This window comes from Halichoerus grypus, chromosome 4 (genome assembly GCF_964656455.1).
Source record: "Halichoerus grypus chromosome 4, mHalGry1.hap1.1, whole genome shotgun sequence".
In the NCBI taxonomy this organism is placed as follows: Eukaryota; Metazoa; Chordata; class Mammalia; order Carnivora; family Phocidae; genus Halichoerus; species Halichoerus grypus.
The window spans coordinates 160,649,995-160,676,400 of NC_135715.1; the positions used below are offsets into that span (position 1 = coordinate 160,649,995).

General features: G+C 37.6%; 1 protein-coding gene across 1 annotated transcript in view; it reads right to left on the reverse strand.

Moving 5' to 3' along the window:
• CATSPERT (catsper channel auxiliary subunit tau) overlaps positions 1-26,406 on the reverse strand; it is a 146,313-nt gene that overhangs the window by 50,869 nt on the left and 69,038 nt on the right. The window contains exons 13-14 of the mRNA XM_036098594.2: positions 25,128-25,279; positions 24,887-25,034 (exon numbers count right to left, since the gene is read on the reverse strand). Of these exons, the coding sequence (XP_035954487.2) occupies positions 24,887-25,034; positions 25,128-25,279 (300 nt within the window). The remainder of the gene's footprint in view (positions 1-24,886; positions 25,035-25,127; positions 25,280-26,406) is intronic.

Genomic DNA, 26,406 nt, shown 5'->3' on the forward strand with positions numbered 1-26,406 from the left:
CACAAGAGCTGGTGGGCACCATTTCTCTCCTCCCCCAATCCCCTGGCCAGCATAGATACCTGGACACCTCCAGGAACCAGCTCAAACACTCTCCACCTAGCTTGCTAATATCATGCACAACCACCCCCACATTCTCCTGTGGGCTCCCCATCCAACCTGTCCCACTCAGCAGAAGTCCCTCTAAAGTGGTGCCTGACAGTGACCAGCACTACTCCAAAGTGACTCCTACCCTGGGAAGAGGGGAAGATAACCACACACACCTGTTTGACTGAAACCTAAACAGATGGACTGGAGTTGGAGATCTGGTCTAACTGCAGGACCCACCCAACAATGAAAGTCTCTCAGGGAACAATTCAGGAAGAGCCATTTGGTGTGACTGCAGTCCCAGCAAATGGACTGAGGGCACTCATCTGGTTTGACTTAACTACAAGCCCAAGGCAACCCCAGACTAGTCTCTTAACAGCACTAAGACCAAACCCTGCCTACAATAGGTAAAGTGGGCCATTGTAGCTGATAGGACTGAAGGCTCAATCACAAGAGTTGGGCACATGCAACACACAGAGGAGACACCCCTGAAGCACTTGGTTCTGGTGAACAGGGAACATCACTACAGGACACCACAGTACCTCTTCTTTTTTTTTTTAGATTTTATTTATTTGATAGAAACAGCGAGAGAGGGAACACAAGCAGGGGGAGTGAGAGAGGGAGAAGCAGGCTTCCCGCCGAGCAGGGAGCCCCATGTGGGGCTCGATCCCAGGACCCTGAGATCTTGACCTGAGCCGAAGGCAGACGCTCAACGACTGAACCACCCAGGCGCCCCCACAGTACCTCTTCTCAAGATCACTACTTTCAAGATCAAGACTTACCTAATACATGGAAACATAGAGACAAAATGAGACAGGAATATGTCCCAAGTGAAAGAACAGAATAAAATCACATCAAAAGAGCTAAATGAAATGGCTATAGGCAATATGCCAGAGAGAGAATTCAGAATACTGGTCATAAAGATACTGGACTTAAGAGTAGAGGATCTCAGACTTTCAACAAAGAGATAGAAAATATATAAAAAGAACCATTCAGAGATTAAGAGCTCAATAACTGAAATTAAAAATACACTAGAGGGAATAAATCATAGAGGAAGTAGAAAAATGAATTAGTGAGCTGGAAGAAGGGTAATAGAAAATAACCAAATGGAACAGAAAAAAAGAAAAAAGAAATAAAAAATGAAAATAAGTTAAGGGAATCCAATGACATCTTCAAGCATAATAGCATTCACATTATAGGGTCCCCATAAAAGAGAAAAAGGAGAAAATTTATTTGAAGAAATCAAGGCTAAAAACTTGCAGAATCTGGGGAAGGAAACCAACACCCAGATCCAGGAGGCATGGCAAACCCCAACAAAATCAACCCAAAGAGGTCCACACCAACATACATAATAATTAAAATGTCAAAAAGTAGTTATAAAGAGAGAACTGTTGTTCACTAAGTTGATCTCAAGGGGCTCCCCAGGTAACCAAATGGTTTGGGAGAGGGGTGATCTCCTCCATTACTGTGGCACCTGGCAAGGGACTGAGTACAGAGGCGATATTCCAGAGGGCCCAGGTTTGGTTCCATCTTACAGCAAGCAGGCTTTAGTGGCTGTGTTGAGTAAGTTGTCAAGGTGCTAATTCCATGACCAAAGCATAATGGGCAGCTGAGTATGGAGGGTCACAGCTCAGGACCTGTAAGAATCTCTATTTCCAGTATGTGGCCAGCAATTGCCACCTAGTGGTGTATAGTAAGGCAAAGGAAGATTATTTCTTGCATCAGAAGCCCATGGACAGCTTATGGCCATCATGGGAGGTCCAGAGTTTCCAAAGGAAACTTATCATGAGTGAAGATTGCAAAAGCCTCTCTAATAAAGTCTGTGGAGGCACTGACAGAAGTGACTTTATTTTTTATTTTTGTGATTTGGATTCTTGAACTTTTGTTGGAGTGGGCACCATTTGAGGAGGGCTGATTTGCAAGTAACAGCGTAAGTGGGCTTAATTAAAATTTGTAATTGCCTCCAGAACCCAAAAAGGCCCAAAATATATAGAGCTTGTTTCAATATTTCAAGTGCCAAGTGTCAAAATTGTTTCTTGGCTGTGTCAAAGATGGAACAGCTCTCAGTTTACTAAATCATCCTTAGGAATCCAGTCAAGGTGGCAGGCCTTGCACTATGTGTGGCAATGGCCCATCCTTTTTCATAAACTGCTTTGTGAATATTTGAATGAGTGTGTCAAATGAATTTCCTTGGAGGTATACGTCATCCTGGAGAAAACGAAATGCAATTAAGATCAAAGATTGTGTGTGATTGGGCAAGGCTGTTGAGGTACCCCACCAGTAACCAGGTAAAGTGTATTATGCCTCTTTGGAGATGAAAGTAAAGTGTAGCTGAGAGACTGTTGAAATAGGCACAGAACAGAACAGCCAAATGTACAGTAGCAAAATATTTATCAACTGCTGATTGGATATAAGAATGTATTGTGAGGCACCATACATTCTTTCCAAGTTTAAGAACAGACCAAACTGAACTGTTAAATGAAGAATAAGTAATAACAATCACTCTTACTTTATGTAGGTCTCATGCAACAAGTGTCAATACTAAAGGGCCCTGTTTTAATTTACATTGGGCCATATTAACCATTTTAACTGGGAGGGATGGTCCATGGAATCCTATTTTGCCAAACAAGTCAGAGCATCCATGCCCACTATAAGATATTTTAAGGCAATGGGTGCTATGACAATGGGGAATTTAGGGAAGACAATGGTTACAATGGTTAAGGTGAGGCATACCTATTTCTCTTTTATTTTATGTTCAGGAACTCTCTCCTAAGATTATCTGAGTAACATTTAAATTTAGTGAGATCCCCATGGATTATAGCTATAATTTGGGACCCAGTATTTTTTCCAGCTTTATTAGATATAATTAACATATAACATTAAGTTTAAGGTATAAAATGTTTTGATTTAATATAGTTATATATTGGATTATGATTATCACCATAGCAATATGATTACCACTGTAGAATTAGCTAATACCTCCATCACGTCACCATTCCTTTTAATTGTAGTGAGAACATTAAAGATCTACCTTTTTAGCAACTTCCAAGTATAAAGTGTATTGTTAACTAAAATCACAATGCTGTACATTAAATCACCAGATCTTATTCATCTTCTAACTGGAAAGAGTCCTTTCTCAAGTACTCTTTCACCAACATCTCCTTATTCCGCCCCCCACCCCTGCCCCTGGTAACCACCATTTTACTCTCTCTTCTCTCTATGAGATATATATATCACATCTTCTTTATCCATCCATCCGTTGACACTTAGATTGTTTCCATATTTTGGCTATTGTGAATAATGTTGCAATAAACATGGGAATGCAGATGTCTTTGAGATCCTGTTTTCATTGTCTTTGATATATACCCAGCAGCAGGATTGCTGGATCATATGGTTAACTCTTTTTAATTTTTTGAGGAACCTCCACACTGTTTTCCATAGTGGCTATGCCAATTTACATTCCCACCAACAGTGCACAAAGGATTCCTCTTTCTCCACATACTAGCCAACACTTGGTATCTCTTGTCTATTTGATAATAACCATTCTAATAGGTGTAAAGTGGTATCTCATCACGGTTTTGATTTGCATTTCCCTGATGATTACTGATGCTGAGCATCTTTACATGTACCTGTTGGCCATTTGTATGTTTTCTTTGGAAAAATATCAATTCAGATTTTCTGCCCATATTTTAATTGGAATGTTTATTTTTTTTTGTATTGGGCATAAGTTCTTTATATATTTTTATATTAACCTCTTCACAGCTATATGATTTGCAAGTATTTTCTCCCTTTTTGTAGGTTGCTTTTTCATTTTGTCAATTATTTCTTTTGCTGTGCAGAAGCTTTTTAGTTTGATTTAGCCACACTTTTTTTTATCTTATTATTTTTTAAGTAGGCTCCATACCTAACATGGGGCTTGACCCTGAGAGCAAGAGTTGCATGCTCTACCAACTGAGCCAGCCAGGGTCCCCTAGCCACACTTTAAAAATTTTTTTTGCCTTTGCTTTTGGTGTCCTACCCAAAAAATCATTGCCAAAAACAATGTCAAGGAGCTTTTTCTCTAAGTTTTCTTCTATGAGCTTTGTGGTTTTGGGTCTCACATTTAAGTCTTTAACCATTTCAAGTTAATTTCTGTGAGTGGTTTCAGATAGGGTTTAAATTCATTTTTCTGCATGTGGTTATCTAATTTTCATAGCACCACTTATTGAAGAAACTATCTTTTCCTCATTGAGTATTCTTGGCTGTCTGTCAAATATTAGTTGACTGTATATGTGTTGGTTTATTTCTGGGCATTCTATTTTATTCACTTTGTGTGTGTTTTTATGCCAATACCACACTATATTGATTACTATAGCTTTGTAATACAGTTTAAAATCAGGAAGTGGGAGCCCTTTAGCTTGGTCCTTTCTCAAGTTTGCTTTGGTTATTTAGGGTCCTTTGTGGTTCCATATACATTTTAGGATTGTTTTTTCTTTTTCTCTGAAAATGCTTTTGGAAGTTTGATAAGTATTACCCTGAATCAATAGATGGCTTTGTAATAGGGACATTTTAGCAGCATTCATTTTTCTGATCCATGAACATAGAATATCTTCCCATTTATTTGTGTCTTCAATTTCTTTCATTAGAGTCTTATAGTTTTCAATGCACAGATCTCTCACCTTCTTGGTTAAATTTATTTCTAAGTATTTTATTGTTTTTGACGCTATTGGGAATAGGATTGTTTTCCTTCTTTTTCAGATATTTCATTGTTAGTATATAGACACACAATTGATGTTGTGTACTGATTTTATATCCTCCAAATTTACTGAATTAATTAGTTCTAACAGATTTTTTTTGGTTGAGTCTAGGATTTTCTACATATGGAATGTTATCATCTGCAAATAAAGACAATTTTTCTTCTTCCTTTCTGATTTAGGTGTCTTTTATTACTTTATCTTACCTGATTACTCTGGCTAGGACTTCCAATACTATGTTGAGTAAGAGTGGTAAAATGTCTTATTCCTGATGTTACAGTAAAAGCTTTCAAACTCACCAGTGAGGTTGATGTTAGCTGTGGGCTTGATATATTTTGGCCTCTATTATGTTGAGGTATGTTTCTTCCATACCCAATTTGCTAAGACATTTTATCATGAAAGAATGTTGTATTTTGTCAAATGTTTTTCTTCATCTATTGAGATGATCATATAATTTTTATCTCTAATTCTGTTAATGTGGTATGTCACATTTACTGATTTGCAGGTACTGAATCATCTGTGCATCCCAAGGATAAATCCCACATGATCATGGTAATATGATCCCTTTAATGTGCTACTGAATTCAATTTGCTAAGATTTTGTTGAGAAATTTTTGCATCTATAATCATCAGGGCTATCAGTCTACAGCTTTCTTCTCTTGTAGCATCTTTATCTGACTTTGGTATCAGGGTAATGCTGACCTTGTGAGTTTGGGAGTTTCTTCCTATTTAATTTTTTGGAAGAGTTTGAGAAGGATTTCTATTCATTCTTCTTTAAGTGTTTGGTTGAATTCATCAGTAAAACCAACTGGTCCTGGGCTTTTCTTTGTCGGGAGGGTTTGGTTATTATTTTAATCTTCTTACTCATTATTAGTCTATCCAGATTTTCTATTTATTCATGATTCAGTCTAAGTTGTATATTTCTAGGAATTAGTTCATTTCTTCTAGGTACTCCAATTTGTTGGCATATAATTGTTCACAAGAGTTTCTTATGAGTCTATGTATTTCTGTGGTATCAGTTGTAACATCTCTTTCAATTCCAATTTTTATTTGAGTCTTCTCTTAGTTTATCTCTTCAAAAACCTGCTCTTTTAAAGTTTCATTTATCTTTTCTAATGTTTTCTGGTTTCTATTTCATTTATTTCTTCTCTGATCTTTCTTATTTCCTTCTTTCTGTTAACTGTGGCCTTAGTTCTTTGTTTTTCTAGTTCCTTGAGGTGTAAAGTTAGGTGCTTTATTTGCAATTTCTCTTTTTTCTTAATATAGGCATTTATCACAAGTTTAATTGGATCAAATTGTGGACTTCTTTTTCAGTGTATGTTTATTTCCTCTCCTGCATCCAGATTTTTTTTTCCTTTTCCTTTTTCTTCTTCTCTTTCTTCACCTCCTACTCCTCCTTCTCCTGCTTCTTCTTTTTGGTAAGACTATTTCTCATCTCATTCTATAATACGAGTCTAAATTGGATAGCAAAAGTAAACAAAGACAGGGGCACCTGGGTGGCTCAGTCTGTTAAGTGTCTGACTTCAGCTCAGGTCATGACCTTGGCACCCTGGGAGTGAGCCCTGCATCGGGGCTCGTCCTTCTACCCCTCTCCTTGCTTGTGTTATCTCTGTCTCAAGTAAATAAATAAAATCCTTTTTAAAAAAGTGAGAAAGACATTACAAGAAAACTAAAGACCAATATTCCTCATGAATATACTTGGAAAAATTGTTTTATAAAATTTAGCAAATGAGGGGCACCTGTGTGGCTCAGTCGTTAAGCATCTGCCTTCGGCTCAGGTCATGATCCCAGGGTCCTGGGATTGAGCCCCACATTGGGCTCCCTGCTCAGCGGGAAGCCTGCTTCTCCCTCTCCCACTCCCCCTGCTTCTCCCTCTCCCACTCCCCCTGCTTGTGTTCCCTCTCTCGCTGTGTCTCTCTCTGTCAAATGCATAAAATCTTAAAAAAAAAAATTTAGCAAGTGAATCCAATGATATGAAAAAGATAATACATTATAACCAAGTATAGCTGATTCTAGGAATGCAAAGTTGATTTAACAATAAAAAAATCAATATAGTTTATAACATTAATATACTAAAAAAAATATATGATCATCTCAATAATTTCAGAAAGAGCATTTGACAAAATGCAGCACCCATTCTTGATAAAATCTCTCAACAAAATAGAAGGGAACTTCTTCAACCTACTAAAGGGCATTTATGAAAACCCTACAACTAATATACTGAGTGATGTCTTCACGATGGCAGAAGAGTTTTCTACCACTTTTCTCCCAAAGAAAATAAATTTTGTCAATCACCCACATAAATACCTTTGTGGAAGCCTGGAAATCCAGCAGAGGAGTTCTAATACACTGTTGGAGCAAAAAATCCAAGACTGGACACACTGAAGAGAGCAGGAGGAACAGTTTTACTTTACTTAAATCACCTCTCTGTCCCCAAGGCAGAACAGTTCAATGTCAAGAGAGGCCATCTGGGCCCACAATTTCTCCCATAGAGAAAAGAGAATGTATGAGTGAACCCCCAGCTTTCCCAGCTTTGTAGGATGCTACCAAAGAGGTCCACTTCCTTCTCACCTATCCAGAGTACTAAGGTAAGCTGTGTGACTGAGGGACAGAGAAAGGCTGGGAGAACAGCAGCCAGGGCTTGGAACACATCAAAGCAATGTATATCCTGCTAGCTGCTTTCCAAGTTCCATCAGGAAGCCCACCCCAGAGTTGCTGGGAACACTTTGCCTGTAGATCCCTCCAACTGGTCCACGGGCATCTTCAACATTGTGTGAACCATTCACATTCATACACACACACATACACACACCCTATGACAAGCTCCTCATGCAAGGCCCTGGGGGCAGTGAGTGTGAGCCTTTGCAGTCTGCTAGTGAGCACACAGAAAGCTGGCTTGATTCTGCAGGACTGGAAAAAAGCACAGAAACTTGAGCATTCAGCTCTGCCCTAGAGGAAACCAATGGAAGGCTGTCAGCACCCATCCTGGCTTTACAGAATCAAGAGAATGCATACAATCTTAAGAATTTGCCCCTCCCCTCACCACCATCCAAGAAGGAAAAAGTGTTGAGCAGACTATTCATTGAAAAAGTCCAAGAAAGCCTGAGAATCCCTGCCAGGGCTGACAGAAGCTATTTCTCTCCTTAAGCCAGGCAGTAAAAATGGGAGGAAATGACTGCTCCTCCAGTACAAAGACAGCAATGCAAGACATCAACATGAAAAATCAAGGAAATGTGACACTACCAAAGGAACACAATAATTTCTCAGTTACTGACCAAAAAAATGGAGATCTGCAATCTTCCCAATAAAGAATTCAAAATAGTTGCTTTAAGAAAGTTCAGCAAGCAACAAGAAAACACAGAAAGACAATTCAACAAAATCAGGAAAGCAATATAAAAACAAATGGTAAGTTTCATAGAGAAATAGATCATAAAAAAGAACCAAATAAATTCTGAAGCTGAGGAATAAATGAAATGAAAAATGCAGTAGAGAACATAGAATCTGTGAACTCGGATTATTTGAAATTAGCTATGGCACAAAAATAGAATATAGATCAACAGAATAGAATAGAAAGTCAAGAAATAAACCCACAATTATATGGTCACTTAATCTTCAACAAAGGGGACAAGAATATCCCATGGGAAAATGACAGTCTCTTCAACATATGGTACTGAGAAAACTGGACAGCAACATGCAAAAGAATGAAATTGGACCACTTTCTTACACAATACACAAAAATAAACTCAAAATGGACTAAGAACTTAAATGTGAGACCCAAAGCCATAAAAATCCTAGAAGATGGCACAGGTAGTAATTTCTCTGACATCAGCTGTAGCAACATTTTTCTAGATATGTCTCCTGAGGCAAGGGAAATGAATGCAAAAATACACTATTTTGACTATAGTCAAAATAAAACACTTCTTGGGGCACCTGGGTAGCTCAGTTAGTTTAGCATCTGCCTTTGGCTTAGGTCATCATCTCAGGATTCTGGGATCAAGCCCCACACTGGGCTCTCTGCTCAGCAGGGAGTCTGCTTCTCTCTCTCCCTCTGTGCTCTCTCTTACTCTCAAGTAAATAAAATCTTTAATTAAAAAATAAAATAAAATAAAATAAAAAGCTTCTGCACAGCAATGGAAACAATCAACAAAACTAAAAGACAACCTACAGAAAGGGAATATATTTGCAAATGACATATCCAATACAGGGTTAGTATCGAAAATATATAAAGAACTTATAAAACTCAATGTCCAAAAACCAAATAATCCAATTAAAAAATGGGCAGAAGACATGAGACATTTCTCCAAAGAAGACACACAGGATGGCCAACAGACACATGAAAAGATGCTCAGCATCACTCATCATCAGGGAAATGCAAATGAAAACCACAAGGAGACATCACCTCACTTCTGTCAGAATGGCTAAAATAAAAAGCACAAGAAACAACAAGTGTTAGCAAGAATGTGGTAAAAAAGGAACCCTTGTGCACTGTTAGTGGAAATGCAAACTGGTGTAGCCACTGTGGAAGACGGTAGGGAGGTTCCTCAAAAAATTAAAAATAGAACTACTCTGTGATCCAGTAATCGCACTACTGGGTATCTGCCCAAAGAATACGACAACACTAATTCAAAAAGATATATGCATCCTTGTATTTATTGCAACATTATTCACAATAGCCAAATAATGGAAGAAACCCAAGTGTCTATCAAGAGATGGATGGATAAAGCTGTGGTGTGTGTGTGTGTGTGTGTGTGTGTGTGTGTGTGTACGGAATATTATTCAGCCATAAAAAAGAATGAAATCTTGCCATTTGCCACAACATGGATGGATGTGGGGAGTATAATGCTAAATGAAATAAGTCAGAGAAAGATAAATATCATATGATTTCACTTATATGTGGAATTTAAGAAACAAAACAAATGAACAAAAAGGAAAAAAGAGACTCTTAACTATAGAGAACAAATAGATGGTTCCCAAAGGGGAGGTAGGTGGGAGGATGGGTGAAATAGGTGAAGGGAATTAAGAGTACACTTATATATATAGAGAGAGAGAGAGAATTTTTTAATCATTATATTGTATACCTGAAACTAATATAACACTGTATGTTAACTATACTGGAATTTAAATTTAAATTTAAAAAATGGAGTGTAATAAGGAATCCACTTGATCTTGAAAAACAAAGAAAGAAGAAAGAAAGAAAGAAAGAAAGAAAGAAAGAAAGAAAGAAAGAAAGAAAGAAATTTATCCAGAAGAGAAAGAAGAGAAAAAAAAGATGAATGAAAAAGAGTGAAGACAGCCTGTGTAAATTATGGAATACTATCAAGTCAAACAATTTACATATCACTGGAGTCTCAGAAGAACGCAGAGAGAAAAGGGTAGTGAGTGTATTTAAAGAAATAATGGATGAAAACTTTCCAACTCTGTGGAGAAATTTGGACAATAAGTTCATGAAGCTCATAGGTCTTCAAATAAATTCAATCCAAAGAGATTTTCCTAAGACACATTATAATAAAACTGTCCATTATCAAAGACAAAGAGGTATTTTAAAAGTAGCAAGAGAAAAAAAATTCCTCACATACAAGGGAACCCCCATAAGGCTATCAGCAGAGACCTTGTCAGCCAGGAGAATATGAGATGCTATACTCAAAGTGCTGAAAGAAAAAGCCTGCCAACCAAAAATATTTTACTCAGCAAAACTGTCCTTCAGAAATGAGAGAAATAAAGACTTTCCCAGAGAAAGAGAAGCTGAAGGAGTTTATCACCATTAGACCTGCCTTACAAAAAATGCTGAAAGTAGTTCTTCAAAATGAAAGGGTGCTAGTTAATAACAAAACATATGAAAATATAAAACACACTGGTAATGGTAAGTACACAGTCAAAATTGGAACAGTCTAATACTGTAATATAATGGTGTATTATCACTTAACTCTAGTATGAAGGTTAAGGGACAAAGTTTTAAAAATAACTATATAATAATTTGTTAATGGAGTCACAATATTAGAAGAGTAAATTTTGACAAAAACATAAAATGTGGCAAAAGAATGAAACTGGACCACTTCCTTACACCATACACAATAATAAATTCAAAATGGATTAAAGACCTAAATGTGAGACCTGAAACAAAAATAAATTCTATAAGAGAGCATAGGCAGTGATTTCTTTGACATCAGCCATAGCAGCTTCTTTCTAGATATGTCTCCAGAGGTAAGGGAAACAAATGCAAAAATACACTATTGGGACTACATCAAAATAAAAAGCTTCTGTGCAGCGAAGGGAACAACAAAACTAAAAGGCAACATATGGAATGGGAGAAGATATTTGTAAATGACATATCTGATAAAGGGCTAGTATCCAAAATATATAAAGAACTTACAAAACTCAATGCCCCAAAAACAAATAATCCAATTAAAAAATGGGCAGAAGACATGAATAGATATTTTCCCAAAGAAGACATACAGATGGCCAACAGACACATGAAAAGATGCTCAACATTACTCATTATCAGGGAAATGGAAATCAAAACTACAATGAGACATCATCTCACACCTTTTAGAATGGCTAAAATCAACAACACATGAAACAACACGTGTTGGTGAGGATGCAGAGAAAAAGGAACATTTGTGCACTCTTAGTGGGAATGCAAACTGATGCAGCCACTGTGGAAAACAGTATGGAGGCTCCTCAGAAAGTTAAAAATTAGAACTACCCTATGATCCAGTGATTGCACTACTAGGTATTTACCCAAAGAATACAAAAATACTAATTCAAAGGGATACATGCACCCTGATGCTTACAGCAGCAGTGTCTACAGTAGCCAGATTATGGAAGCAGCCCAAGTGTCCACTGACTGATGAATGGATAAATAAGATGTGGTGTATATATATATATATACACATACATATATATGTATATATACACAGACACACACACACAAATCTATATATATACACACACATATATATACAATGGAATATTCAGGAATAAAAAATGAAATCTTGCCACTCACAATGATGTGGATGTAGCTGGAGTCATCTGACTGGACTGAAAGTAATACCATAACCTGAAAATTATCAACCAATTACCACCAAAGGTGTCCCAAAGTCCAATGTTAGGAGCAGGTGGAATACTTGCAATGTAAGCTCTCTTACCACAAGAAATATGGGTCAACATTTGGCAGGAATCAAGTTGGACATGCAGTGGTAACCTAGTCTACATCAGAAACTTCACCAAAGTGGACTTCTTTACTTTGTTCCCAGCTATGAAGGTGGCTGTGTTGTTGTATCCAGTATAATGATAAATCCAAGCAACAAAGGTGGCAATCTGGGAAGTAGAGGCTCAATCAGGAGCTTGATTCCAGTCAGTCTCATCAAGAACATGCCCTTACTATATACATCTGCATAAGTGACCCAGATGGTTCTTTTCATAGTAGCAATTTGGTTCTATAGTTTGCAGTCCCAAAGAGGTGTCTTTAAACTGGCAGTCTGTGGTTATCCAAATGACAAATCAAGCAGCTAAGCCATTGGCAATAGCCCAAAAATAAGTAAAAATATAACAAGGTTCTTAAGAGTAGTACTAGCCAGAGTTCTGCCCAACTGAGTCAAGTAACCACATCCATTTTGCTTCTGCGTAGCTTGCCCTTAAACTAAACAGTCACAGTAGCTCATTGACACCATCAGGTTTCAGCTTAGCTGAACCATCAGTGAACTTTGCCTAGACATTTAGGGGTACCTCTGTGAATTCAGGGCTCCACTGAGCCATTGGCTTTACTTCCAGTGGCAAAATGGAAGGTAAGTTTTGGGCCAAAATCAGTAGCTGCTACTTTTTCATGCAAAACCAAAATGATGCTAGGACCAAGTCAGATGTACCCCTTAACATACTACTACCATTTGGCCAGCAAAACCAACTGGTTTAGGCCCCACTCAAAGCATGTTGAATGCTTAAATGAGGTATATACAGTGTCTCATACCCATAGTTTAAAAATATGCTGGGCCTCCTTTTGGGTGATAGGTGGTTGAAGAGAGAGCACTTTTTCTTTGACTGCCAAAGGATTTGAGAGTTGTGAATCTGCCCACATAGTCCCAGGAAAATCTATTTGGCAAGCAGGCCCTTGAATTTTTCAGGGTTTATCAGCCACCCCAATGGTCAGCCAAGGGTGACCACTGGGCCACTGAGACTGAGGCTTTTGACTTGCCAACCAACAGAACATCTTTAGAAATCAGACGGTGGAGGCACTCACATAAATCCTGATCCACCACCCACCTGTGGCAAATGACAAGGACTTCTGTACCTGTGGCAGTAACCCTGAATGGGAGAATGTCTTCTGACAATTTATGCGTGTTTACGTTATAAGCATGCAACACATCAATTTCATTATAGGGTTAGTAGTAAGAACTATAACAGTACATTGAATCAGCAGAGAGGGCCCTACCCATAAGGTCGCTAACATTTTTCCCCATTGCAAGTTTTGCCCAAACCCAATCAGTTGATTTTTTTTTTTCCCCGTCCTGTAACACAGACTTTCCTTCATGCTCGGGGCTACAACAGCTAGAATAGCCATCAGAAGATTGTTATTTCCAGACTGGGAGCACTGGAAGAACAAGGGTATGAGGGAGACTAGCCTGTGGAGGACATCTAGAGCAACTAGAAGTCTTTTGTTTTTGTTTTAAGTAGGCTCCATGCCCAGTGTGGAGCCCAAGCGGGGCTTGAACTCCGGACTCAGAGATCAAGACCTGAGCTGAGATCAAGAGTCAGGTGCTTATCTGACTGAGCCATCCAGTTGCTCCTAGGCTTTTGTTTTTATTTTGGCCCTTTATCTTATCTCAGTGTCGGTACCCCCTCCTCCCTCATGCACCACCCTGCTTTCAGAGTGTGTCTGGGCTCAGGAGCTCAGACCCACTCACTGGTAGAAAGTAGCAGGTAAGTAGGTGCCCCGGCTAAGTATGAAAATCCTATGCAAACTAGCTTGACCCTCAAGTGTCAGTGGTATGGCAAAGGTTGTGTTGGCAATGTACAAGACAGCATACCAAGTGCCATCACACTTATGTAATAGATACAGTTATAATCAAAATATCTGAAACAGCTGGGATACAGAGCCAACAACTGGATTCATTTGGTGATAACTGTAAGTCTCCAACTTCGATAGCAAATTCACTGGCCATACAGGGATGTGGTATTGAGATAATGGAGCTCTTACTTTTCCTGCTACCTTTAAGTCCTTAATGAAGGCTGTTATTTCCCTTTTCCTTCTAGGATTCTAGTGTTTCTGTTGGACCAACTGAAAGGGCACAGGGAGACAAGTTGGGTAGCAATTTACATGTCCCACCAGCACTTCTCTACATGTGGCTCTATGGGATGGAGACAGACAAGTATATAACATAATAATCCCTACTACATATTCAGATGTGGAAACAACAGTACATTCAATTGGCCTAAAGAGTCCCATCCAGAAGGTTATATTAGTTTCCTTCCCTATTGTGAACCCTGCCCAAATCCTGTAAGTTGAATCCAACTAATTTTTCCTTCCATAGGTCTGGGTAAGATAGAGACTTGAACATTCATAACCAACAAAGCCATAAAAGATTGGGTCCCTACCTTCCCTGAGATTCCCCAGAAAACTTCAATGGCTGCATAGAACCTTCTATCCCCTTTAGGGACAGGAAGATCTTGGCTCCACCTTTAATCATGTCTCTCTTTAAAGCATCTGGGATCAGGTTAAGAGGAAAGGAAAGTGTCATGGGGTTCAGAAGAGGAAGGCAACTCCATGCCATCTAACAAGACTTCATGTTTACTTTCAGTTTTGAGTGGTGTAACAGCAATTTGTGGTTCAATCAAATGAACTGCTGGTCTGCCCAGCACTCTATATCAGGCAACAAGGTCTTCATAGTTGACACCATCTATTTCATCTTTGGGAATTATCTGACTTGAGAGCTGTAGCCACACTGCTTTCTGGATAGGGCCATGAGGTTTGTGTGTCCTCAGGTGACTTAAGCTTGGCTTGTACAGTAGTGACCTACTTTGTGGAGTCCACTTCAATCCAGGACATCCGCTGTCCCATTACCATGATGACATCTCAAATTCTTCCCTGGCTTCAACATAAGGGTTGAAGGAGTTTTCCAAGGCACCAGAGCTGACTTCAAGAATTTATATTTCTTTGGGTCAGTTTCTTTGAGTCAGTGGATCATTCTCATCAGCAATGTGTCCACAATTCAGGGCAATAAGTGCCCAAATACTAGTCAATGCCTATTATGGTTTCCCACTAGGGTTTGTCTCAGGACAAACCTTTTAGCAGCCAGAACTCAAGACAAAAAACAGATCTTTTATTGTTATTTTGGAATGGATATAAGATTATCACCATATACTGAGGAGTACTTACCCATAAGATGGCCCAGCCATTGCCATCCTTCCTTTATAGGTATTATTTAGCCTACATCCTCATCTCCCAGGAAAACCAGCCAAAGTTTTAATGATTCACTTTGTTTCTGTCCATAACAGTCATAAATTTCCATTCTATCATCCTAAGTGTAGGTATGCAACTCTGCAACTGTTGTCAAAGAGCAGAATCTTCTGCTCACTCAAGACTCATCTTAGTATTGTTAAAATGGGACAGACACTGAGGTGAATCATCAGATTGGCAAGGAAGTCTCCCTACCTGGAGGATAATTAGCAACAACCAGGGCACTGGTCAGGCAGCTGTTTTTAAGCCTACTTCCCAACACTTAACTTGCAACCATCTCTCCAATAGCCTAGAGTAAGGGACTATTTATTGCCTGATTGATCATACAACTTGGTCATCACTTTCCACCAGTTCCCGTGGGCTTCCCCCAAATGCAACTGATCAGACCACAAGGTCCTGGTCCTTCATCTTTCAGAAGGCCATGTCTGTCAGTATCCCATCTTGTAACCAAAGCTGTCAAGAATGTACTGTGCTTGTAAGCTAACTATTTAGCCTGCCACAGTTTCATGGAGGCTGACAGAAGAAATGAGTTTCCTGGGTCAGAAACAAAAGTTTATTACTCAGAGCAATAGCAGTAGCCAGGATATAAGCCTTTTTACATCAGTTCCTCAAGCCCTGATTCCCAAGGTAATGCAAAGTGGGCCAGATAACAAGATCACATGCAATTGATTATGTTATAGGAAAAGAATCCTATACCTCTCACAAGAACCATGGAGACTGTCTCCCCAAAATATGGGAAGATTTATGAAATGATGCCACCAAATATTAACTATTAACACTGGTAATTTCTGGATGGTGGAATTATGGGCTCTTTCTTACTTTTCGGGGGATTGCTTGAATTTTAATAATAAGCATGCATCATTTTCAACTCTGTACTTTAAAAATGCATAATGAACATTCAGATCAATATGATCATTTGAATTTTTACAAAGCGGCTGTGAAATGAGCAAAAAACATAAAAACACAGGAAACTGTATCAACTATACTGCAAATTAAAAAAAAAAATCCAAAGCAAAAAAAAATAGAGGAAAATATGTATGCATACTAGAAAACTGGGATTACTAGAGTTAGGGCAGGAATTAGAATTCCTCTAAAATGGTTCAACAAAAGAAGCTTTACTATTAATGAAAGGTATATTTATGGATAAGGAACCAATAATGAATGTTGAGGGAAACACTGAAAAGATGTTACCACTCCAGCCAGAGCCTAGTAATAGCTGGAGTCATGCAGCTGGGGTCACTCAGGAAAATTCATTGCCAGAACCACAGCACCAAAGCAGGAAAACAGTAGGACAGAAAAACCCAACCTTTTTTTCCCTATTGACCTTCAATGTTCTGCCAGTGTTTGCCATTTACTGGACCTAACTAGAAATCAGCCAGAAGGACAGTCTCGTAAGGCATTCCATAGCAGTCATCTTCTTGGGGCATAAAACAAAGAAAGGCAGACAATAGACTAAGGTGGGGACAAGATGGAAAATAAGCACAGGTACTCTCTATAGTCCAAAAATGTTTCTATTAGATATAGTCAAGATGAAAACAGATTAAAAGGCTAACCAATCCACCTCTAATTTACCATATTCAAGTAGAAGACTCACTTGGAAGATACTGGATAGAACCTTCTACTCCTCAATGGAGACATATTTTTTCAAGCTCATAGTACCTGCAATTAGTCTAGGGTGCCCAGCTAAGTTAAGGAATGCTGGCCCAATGAATATAAAAACATTGAAAACTCAGTGATGTTCTCTGGTATGTACTGCTTCCAGTTATATACTGTTTTGTTTTGTTTTTTTCTGTTCCTCATAGGCAAATAAAAGCTTAATGCAGCCATATTAAAATTATTGAAAATATAAAATGACTCCTTTCCCTTTTTCTGGCACCCAAAGATTTAAGTAAACTATCTCTGACAAAATCCATCTCAGATACCACTGGAAAAACATACCTTCCAGAGAACAGTAGGAGCAAAGAGAAAAATAATCAGAAATTTTAAAATTATCTGTTTCAAAAGATCTACTTTAATCAATTGGAAAAGTTTTCCTACTGCAAAAATCATGAAAACTATTTTTTTCTCTATTTTTATAGTCTCAATCAGTTTCAAGAATTCATAGATGTGATTAGAAAAACTTCTAGGTGAAAAAATTATTGAATTAAAAAAGAAAGTGGATAAACTAATTGTAAAGCTACATTTCATATATGCATGAGTTGGGTTGATTCAAAGTGCAGAATTAGCAAAGACAATGAATTTGGGAGATCATGGAATATTTCCCACCAGTTCCATCAATCATGATGAAAGGATTTACATTTCATAAATGAAATTCATAGCATAATGAAGGCAGTTAAATTCAATGAATGAATAAAAGGTTAGTGGTATCACATACACAATTCCTGTCTTCCTTAATCCTAGTTTTCTGTAGGCACTAGAAGCTTAAACTCAAAGACCTACATAATCAAGCCCTTATCACTACACTTTACGGAGTGTGGAATTAATCTCTCTGCCTTATGCCTGATATTTGGTATGCCAGAGCTAGGTGGTTCATTCACCTTAGAAGTACTAAAATAATTTGCATTTCCTATGACTAGGTGATTTTTATTAATTACATACAATGAGTCCTGAAAGTTATAATATATTCAGAGATTGCATAGGCAGTAAGCTCCTTGACATTATTAGTCTTGTGATGATTGTTTGTAGCTGATTGCAAAGGCAAGGGCAACAAAAGCAAAAATAAACAAAGGGGACTGCATCAAACTAAAAAGCTTCTGCACAGAGAAATAAGTCATCAACACAATGAAAAGGCTACCTATTGAATGTCAGAAGATATCTGCAAATCATGTATTTGATAAAGGATTAATAGAAAGAACTCATACAACTCAATAACAAAAAAACAAATAATCTGAATTAAAAATGGGCAGAGGATCTGAACAAACATTATTCCAAAGAGGACACACAGATGACCATCAGGCACATGAAAAGATGCTCAACATCACTCATCATCAGGGAAATGCAAGTCAAAACTATAATGAGATATCACCTCACACCTGTCAGAATAGCTAAAATCAAAAAACATAAGAAATAACAATTGTTGGCGAGGATGTAGAAAAGAAGAATTCTCATGCACTGTTGGTGGGAATGCAAACTGGTGCAGCCACTGTGGAAAACAATATGGATGTTCCTCAAAAAATTAGAAGCAGAACTACCATATGACCCATCAATTCCACTTTTGGGTATTTATCCAAAGAAAATGAAAACCCCAATTCAAAAGACATATGCACCCCCATGTTCAATGCAGCATTAATTTAATAACCAAGGTATGGAAACAACCTAAGTGTTCACCGATGGATGAATGAATAAGATGTATATATATACATATATATACACACACAATGGAATATTTTCAGCCATAAAAAAGAATGAAATCTTGCCATTTGTGAAAACATGGATGGACATTGGGGATATAATGCTCAGTGAAATAAGTCAAATAGAGAAAGATAAATACCGTATGATTTCACTTACATGTAGAATTTAAAAATCAAAATGAAACAAAACAAAATTCACAGATACAAAAACAGACTGGTGGTTGCCAGAGGGAAGGGGGGAAGGAAGGAATGGAGAAAGGGATCAAAAGGAGCAAATTTCCAGTTATAAAACAAATAAGTCATGGGATGTAATGTACAGCATGGTGACTACAGTCAATAATCTTGTATTGCCTATTTGAATATTGCTAAGAAAGTAGGTAGATTTTGAAAGTTCTCATCACAAGAAAAAAATTTTTAACTATGTATGGTGACAGATGATAACTGGACTTATTGTAGTGCCTACAAATCACAATGTATACAAATATCACATCATTATGTTGTATGCCTGTAACTAATGTTATATGCCAATTATACTTCAATTAAAAAAATATAGTCAACAAAACTAAGAGGCAACCCATGGAATGGGAGAAGATATTTGCAAATGGCATTATGGATAAAGGGCTAGTATCCAAGATCTATAAAGAACTTCTCAAACTCAACACCAAAAAAATGAATAATCCAGTCAATAAATGGGCAGAAGACATGAACAGACACTTCTCCAAAGAAGACATACAAATGGCTAATAGACATATGAAAAAATGTTCAACATCACTAGCCATCAGGGAAATACAAATCAAAACCACAATGAGATACCACCTTACCCAGTTAGAATGGCAAAAATTAACAAGACAGGAAATAGCAAGTGTTGGCGAGGATGTGGAGAAAGGGGAAACCTCCTACACTGTTGGTGGGAATGCAAGCTGGTACAGCCACTCTGGAAAACAGTATAGAGGTTCCTCAAGACATTAAAAATAGAGCTACCCTACGACCCAGCAATTGCACTACTAGGTATTTACCCCAAAGATACAGATGTAGTGAAAAGAAGGGGCCCATGCACCTCAATGTTCTTGGCAGCAATGTCCACAATAGCCAAACTGTAAGGAGCTGAGATGTCCTTCAACAGATGAATGAATAAAGAAAATGTGGTTCATATATACAATGGAATATAATTCAGCCATCAGAAAGGATGAATACCCACCATTTGCATTGACATGGATGGAACTGGAGGAGATTATGCTAAGTGAAATAAGTCAAGCAGAGAAAGACAATCATCATATGGTTTCACTCATAATGTGGAACATAAGGAATAGTGCGGAAGACCACAGGGGAAGGGAGAGAAAACTGAGTGGGAAGAAATCAGAGAGGAAGACAAAATGAAAGACTCTGGACTCAGGGAAACAAACTGAGGGTTACAGAAGGGAGGGGGTTGGGGGGATGGGATAGCTGGGTGATGGGTATTAAGGAGGGCACGTATGGTAATGAGCACTGGGTGTTATACGCAACTAATGAATTGTTGAACACTGCATCAAAAACTATTGATGTATTATATGTTGGCTAATTGAACATAATAAAACAATATATTCAGAAATTCCAAAGCAAATCCATCAATACCCTACAATATTTTTAACTAATCAAATCAACAAATATTAAGTGTCTGTTATGGACTCATCACTATTCTAAATGGTAAGGTAATGTGGTAAGACTAAATCGCTATCACTTGGAATTTAAAAGGCAACTGGGAATGATAGACAGTAAATAAGTAAACAAACATATGATACCAAGTAATGATACTTGAAGAAAAAGTAATAGGGATGGGATAGGGTGAGTAAGTGGTTATTTTACATAGAGTGGTCAGAGAAGCCCTCTCTAAGGAGGTTAACATTTGAGTAGACACCTGAATGTTGTGAATGTATGAACCCTGTGAAGATCTGGGGGAAGAACATTCCCATCAGAGAGAATAATTGTGGTACTACTGCTAATTGATTACATAATAATCACTCCCCATGCTATCTTATTACTAACAGAACCTGAATTTGCTATTAACAGCAACCTATCCAGTCCAAAATCATGGATCATTATTGGAAATCCCATTCCTTTTTGCCAAATAGTAGTTTTCCCATCTTCTTCAAAGCTAGAAGTATTCATGTTACATAATTCTAGTCAATGAGACACAAAATCCACTGGGGGGTGATTGGGTAAACTTTTGTTTCTTTGTAGAAATAAAAAGAGGGAAGTACAAAAGAACTTAACTGCTCAACCCCCACATTCTTTCACCTGCCTGAATCTATATATGATGCCTAGGACTGAAGCAAACATCTTGTGATCATAAAGTGACCAGCATTAGCATGAAAAAGAGGAAAGATAAGAGCCTTTTCCTGGGTCCTTGAAGACACTGTTAAGCCACTGAACCAATGACAGAAATCCTGGCCTCATGACTTCATTGATGGGGCTCCAATGGCCTTGCCAGGAAAATGTGGTTTCAAGGTCAAGATCACAAGGGTGTGACTCTAAGATCTCTTGTTCAGATCTCAAAAAGTTTTAAGTTAGTGTTTCACAGACCCATTCAGCTAAACAAAAAATATTCTAAGTATCTTAGGATGACCTGTTAGGTCCTCTCTGCTGGATAGGAGAGCCTCTAAGATTCTTAAGGATATTGTACTACAGCACCTTGGCTCTCAACCAAAGGTAAATAGTGGTCTGTCTTAAAGATATTCAGGAGTGTAACAGTTGGCTAAGATCATAATTTGATATACAGAAACCTACAAAATCTGTAAGATTCATAGCATCTGAGACAGGAACAGAGACAATTTACATGGAAAGAGGTTTTTGAACTCTCAACTTTCTACAGAGAAGACATAGGCTGCAAAGCTACTCAGTTACAAATATAAGCTCTTTCCCGTGGAAAAAGAAGGTAAAGCCAAGCCCCAAGGGCAGAGGCAAGAGCTTCAAAATTATGGCCCACTCACTGCTGTATGCTTCACTTTCCCCTTTTTCCACCTTTGGAATGTAAGTGCCTCCTGTTTTCCTGTTCCTTACTCACCATGTATATAGGACACAGATAATTGGTCTCTTCAATTCACAGGTCTTTTGAAAGGAGCCATACTCAAGAAGCCTCATCCACCTGGATAAATTCTATACTTCAAGCCTAAGCCTGATGTAGTAATAGCATGAGCCAAGGATCTTAGAAGGGGAGTAAGTATAGTTTGCATGTAGGAGGTACATGAATTACTTGTGGGTAGAGATAATTAATGGTTGTTAATCTCCAAATATGGCTCCCAATGAACATCACTTTCTAAGATTCCTGCCCTTATGTAGGCCCCTTCCATACTGAATCAGGGTTGAGCCTGAGACTTGCTTTAACTAACAGAATTCAGTAGAAATGACCCTATGTTTGTTCCAAGCCTAAGTCATAAGAGGACCTGAAGCTTCTGTTTTTGTGTATTACAAGCCCCAAGCTGCCACATAAGAAATTTAGCTGCCCTGCAAGAGAGACCACATGAAGAGGCAGCATGGAGAGGGAAAGGGATAATCCCTAAGGTGATACAGGGGTGGTGGTGGGGAGTGGGAAGAGATACATCAAACCAGATGTTCATGCATCCCACTGAGCCCAGATTTACAGCTGTCCCCATCAAAGTGTAAGACATGTAAGTGAACCTCATGAGTGTTCCAGCCCAGTCGAGCTCCTAGATGATTATGAGCCTCACCAAAATTAAGTGGAGCAAACAACTTCCCACCTGAGCATAATCAACCCATAGAATCATGAGAGATAATAAAATGGTTATTTTAAGCCACTAAGTTTTGGAGTGGTTTGTTATACAGCAGTAACTCACTTATCAAATGAAACTGAATATTTTGGAAGTTAGACTCAATAGAGAAATTAAAAGGCAAACTACAAACTATGAAAAAGCAATGTCCACAATAGCCAAACTGTGGAAAGAGCCGAGATGCCCTTCAATAGATGAATGGATAAAGAAGATGTGGTCCATATATACAATGGAATATTACTCAGCCATCAGAAGGGATGAATACCCAACTTTTACATCAACATGGACGGAACTGGAGGAGATCATGCTAAGTGAAATAAGTCAAGCAGAGAAAGTCAATTATCATATGGTTTCACTTATTTGTGGAACATAAGGAAGAGCATGGAGGACATTAGGAGAAGGAAGGGGAAAATGAGGGGGGAAATCGGAGGGAGAGATGAACCATGAGAGACTATGGACTCTGAGAAACAAACAGGGTTTTGGAGGGGAGTGGGGTAGGTGGATAGGTTAGCCCGGTGATGGGTATTAAGGAGGGCACGTACTGCATGGAGCACTGGGTGTTATATGAAAACAATGGATCATGGATGACCACATCAAAAACTAATGATGTATTGTATGGTGACTAACATAATAAAATTTAAATAAATAAATAAAGTGGAACTTAATTAAAAAAAAAAAGAAAAGAAAAAGTATGTGCCATGAATATACCAATGGTTAATGTCCTTACAATGAAAAAGAGCTCACTACAAAACCTCAACATCATCACCAAGTCCTCACCAGAAAACAATGGACAAAGGATACGATCTATCTACTACTAGAGACAACCAAAATAACTAATAAGTATGAAAAAGTTCTAATCATTCTTTAAAAGATGATTAATATTCAAATACTATTGGTTAGAAGGTAAAGTGGCAAAATCTCTGGAGAGCAAATTTGTCAACATGCCATTTCTATGAATATATGAGGACATAATCATAGGTCCAAATAAATAGTTACGTAAAAGGATGTTAATTTCAAAGCTAATGTCCAACAATATAGAAAATGTTTAAAGGAATTACTAAGTATCTATATTTAAGGATATTCTACACCTTGCAGATTTTTAAGAAAATCAGGTAACATGCTTATAATGTCAAGTTTTGAAAAGCACAATATAAAATTATATATACACACACATAAATAATTTGATCCAAGTTTTTTAAAATAAATGAAAAATATGGTTATATATAAATAACAAAGCTGAAAGGAAAAAAATGGTTAAAATTGCAGTAGGATTATAACTACTTTTATTTGGTCTTTTATGTGTTTATTTTCTAAGTTTTCTATAACTGTATTACTTTCACATTCAGTAAAAATAAGAATGTTATTCTTTATAAGTTACACTGGTTAACCTACTGATCTAGGTATTTAAGAATAATTCCCCAACTAGGAGCACCTGGGCGGCTAGGTCAGTTAAGTGTCTGCCTTCAGCTCAGGTCATGATCCCCGGGGTCCTGGGATCGAGTCCCGCATCCGGCTCCTTGCTCAGCGGGGAGCCTGCTTCTCCCTCTCCCTCTGCCTGCCACTCCCCCACTTGTACACACACTCTATCAAATAAATAATTTAAAAAAAAGAATAATTCCCCAACTAGAGATATTTAATAAAATTATCTTTTAGAATTAGAAAGAGAATTTAGAAATGACCTGATATGATCTACCATTCAACAGATGAGGAAGTAAGTCTAGAGGTTTAGGTTCCCAAACTTGTTGGAAGTATTTAGAGGCAGAAACTTACTTAGAATTCAGATTGTTTACCCACTGACCAGTACACATTTTTACACTGCTTTATGAGCTACCTATAATAGTGATTCAAATAAGAAGTAAAGATCTAAGTAGAATGTCATTTTGAGAAATGCTTTAACCCTTTGAATTTATATTCAGATCATTCTCATTTTAAACTATAAAATTATTTGTAATAAGAATAATCTGTTATTTCCTATAACAGTTTTATTAAAAATTTCCACTGAAATAACTTCCCAAGATTTTAAAATTTTCTTTGAATTTAGATCTTGCTTTTGTTACACTTCCAGCTGAATTTTATACACACCCATGAGACTAGTTTGTACTACAGGTATCTCACATCACTCTGCTTTTCCTTCAAGGGTTTTTTTTTTTTTCCTCCTTACTTGATGAATCTAAGTAGGGTAGGAAATGTTTAATATACTTAGACACACTTCCCCTTGGAGAATTTGAATGCATTTTCAATTTATTTGTTTTTTTTTAAATGAATTATTTTCTTTTCCCTAGTTTTATACTTTTAATATGAGGGCAGCTACCTTTAGTTCAAGGTCTTCCTCTGAATCTTGGCTTTGAGACCTACTTTTTGATTTTGAGTCTGGGGAAACTAAGTTTGTGCTCTTCTTTCTAGCTAAGCTTAGATGGTTGCTTTGCCATCTAAGTTCTGCTGGTGATGAATCTAAGATCCTCCTCTTTATTTTACCTGGATATATATAGCTAGTTTTCAACTTTACCTCTGATGGAGATGAGTCTGTTTTTAAAAGGCTTGGATATCTATCTTTCAATTTTGCTTCTGGTGGAAAGAACATATTTTTCATTTTTCCCTCTGGCACAGCTTTTGATTGGTATTCCTCTAAAGGTGATGTTTTGTTCTCCTCTGTTATTGTCAGGGTAGGAATAACAGGCAGTGGAGTTCGCTTTGTTGATTCATCTATTTGCTTTGTTGACTCATCTGTTTGCTTTGTTGACTCATCTGTTTCCTCCGTTGACTCATCTGTTTGCTTTGTTGACTCATCTGTTTGCTTTGTTGATTCATCACTTTCAGGAGCAACAGCATCTGAATTATCTTGATTTGACTGGTTCAGAGTTGGTAGAGTCATACTTTTCTTATCATCATTATCCGGCAACTAGAAAATATATGAATAAAGCAAACTACCAATTAATCATTACTGACTAGAAAATATTTAAAAATAATAAAATTGGAATTAAAAACCATTATCTGTTATCATAAAAAGTGACCATCAATATCTGTCAATTATTACATTCCTTATTAAAAGAGTTAAACTCTCTATTTGCCTGAAACCATGGACTATAGAATATTATTCATTAAAATGATCACACTGCTTTATTCTTTTTAAAGATTTTATTCATTTATTTGACAGAGAGAGAGAGAGAGAGAGAGAGCACAAGCAGGAGGAGTGGCAGGCAGAGGGAGAGGGAGAAGCAGACTCCCGCTGAGCAGGGAGCCTGACACAGGACTTGATCCCAGGACCCTGGGATCGTGACCTGAGCCAAAGGCAGATGCTTAACCAACTGAGCCACCCAGGCGCCCCAATCATACTGCTTTATAAAGCAGTGGTTCTCATATATTCAGATTTTATAAATCAGCAACATCTTAAAGAAAATTGAGGGGTCCAACATTTTGCTGTTATTATGCTACACCAATATATCATAATAAAGGAAATTTTAGGGATACCTGGGTGGCTCAGTCAGTTGCGTTTCCGACTCTTGATTTCAGCTTAGGTCATGATCATGGAGTCATGGGATTGAGCCCCATGCCAAGCTCTGTGCTCAGCTGGGGGTCTGCTTGAGATTCTCTCTCTCTCTCTCTCTCTCTTGCTCTCTGTCCCTCCCCCCACCATGCACTCAAATGCATGCTCTCTAAAATAAATAAATAAATCTTTTTTAAAAAATAAAAATAAGGGAAATTTTAATAGCAAAATAGCACAAAGAAAATACCATAAAATCAAATAATATTATGTGAATTCTATTTTTTTGCTTCTATTTTAAATACAGATTATAAATCCATAGAGAAAGTAAAGAATGTGGTTAAGTCTGTGGCTTCCATTTCCAAGATTATTGTGCAGAATTTTATGCTTTTATTTTTACTTGTTGCCCCCTTTTTCTTCATCAACATCTTTTGTCCCCTATCTTTGTATGTATTTTTAAATAGTACCGTTTTATGCTGTAATTTCCCTTTTAAGAGTGTAATTTAACTTAAATAAATAATGTAATTGTATAGATATTGCCACAA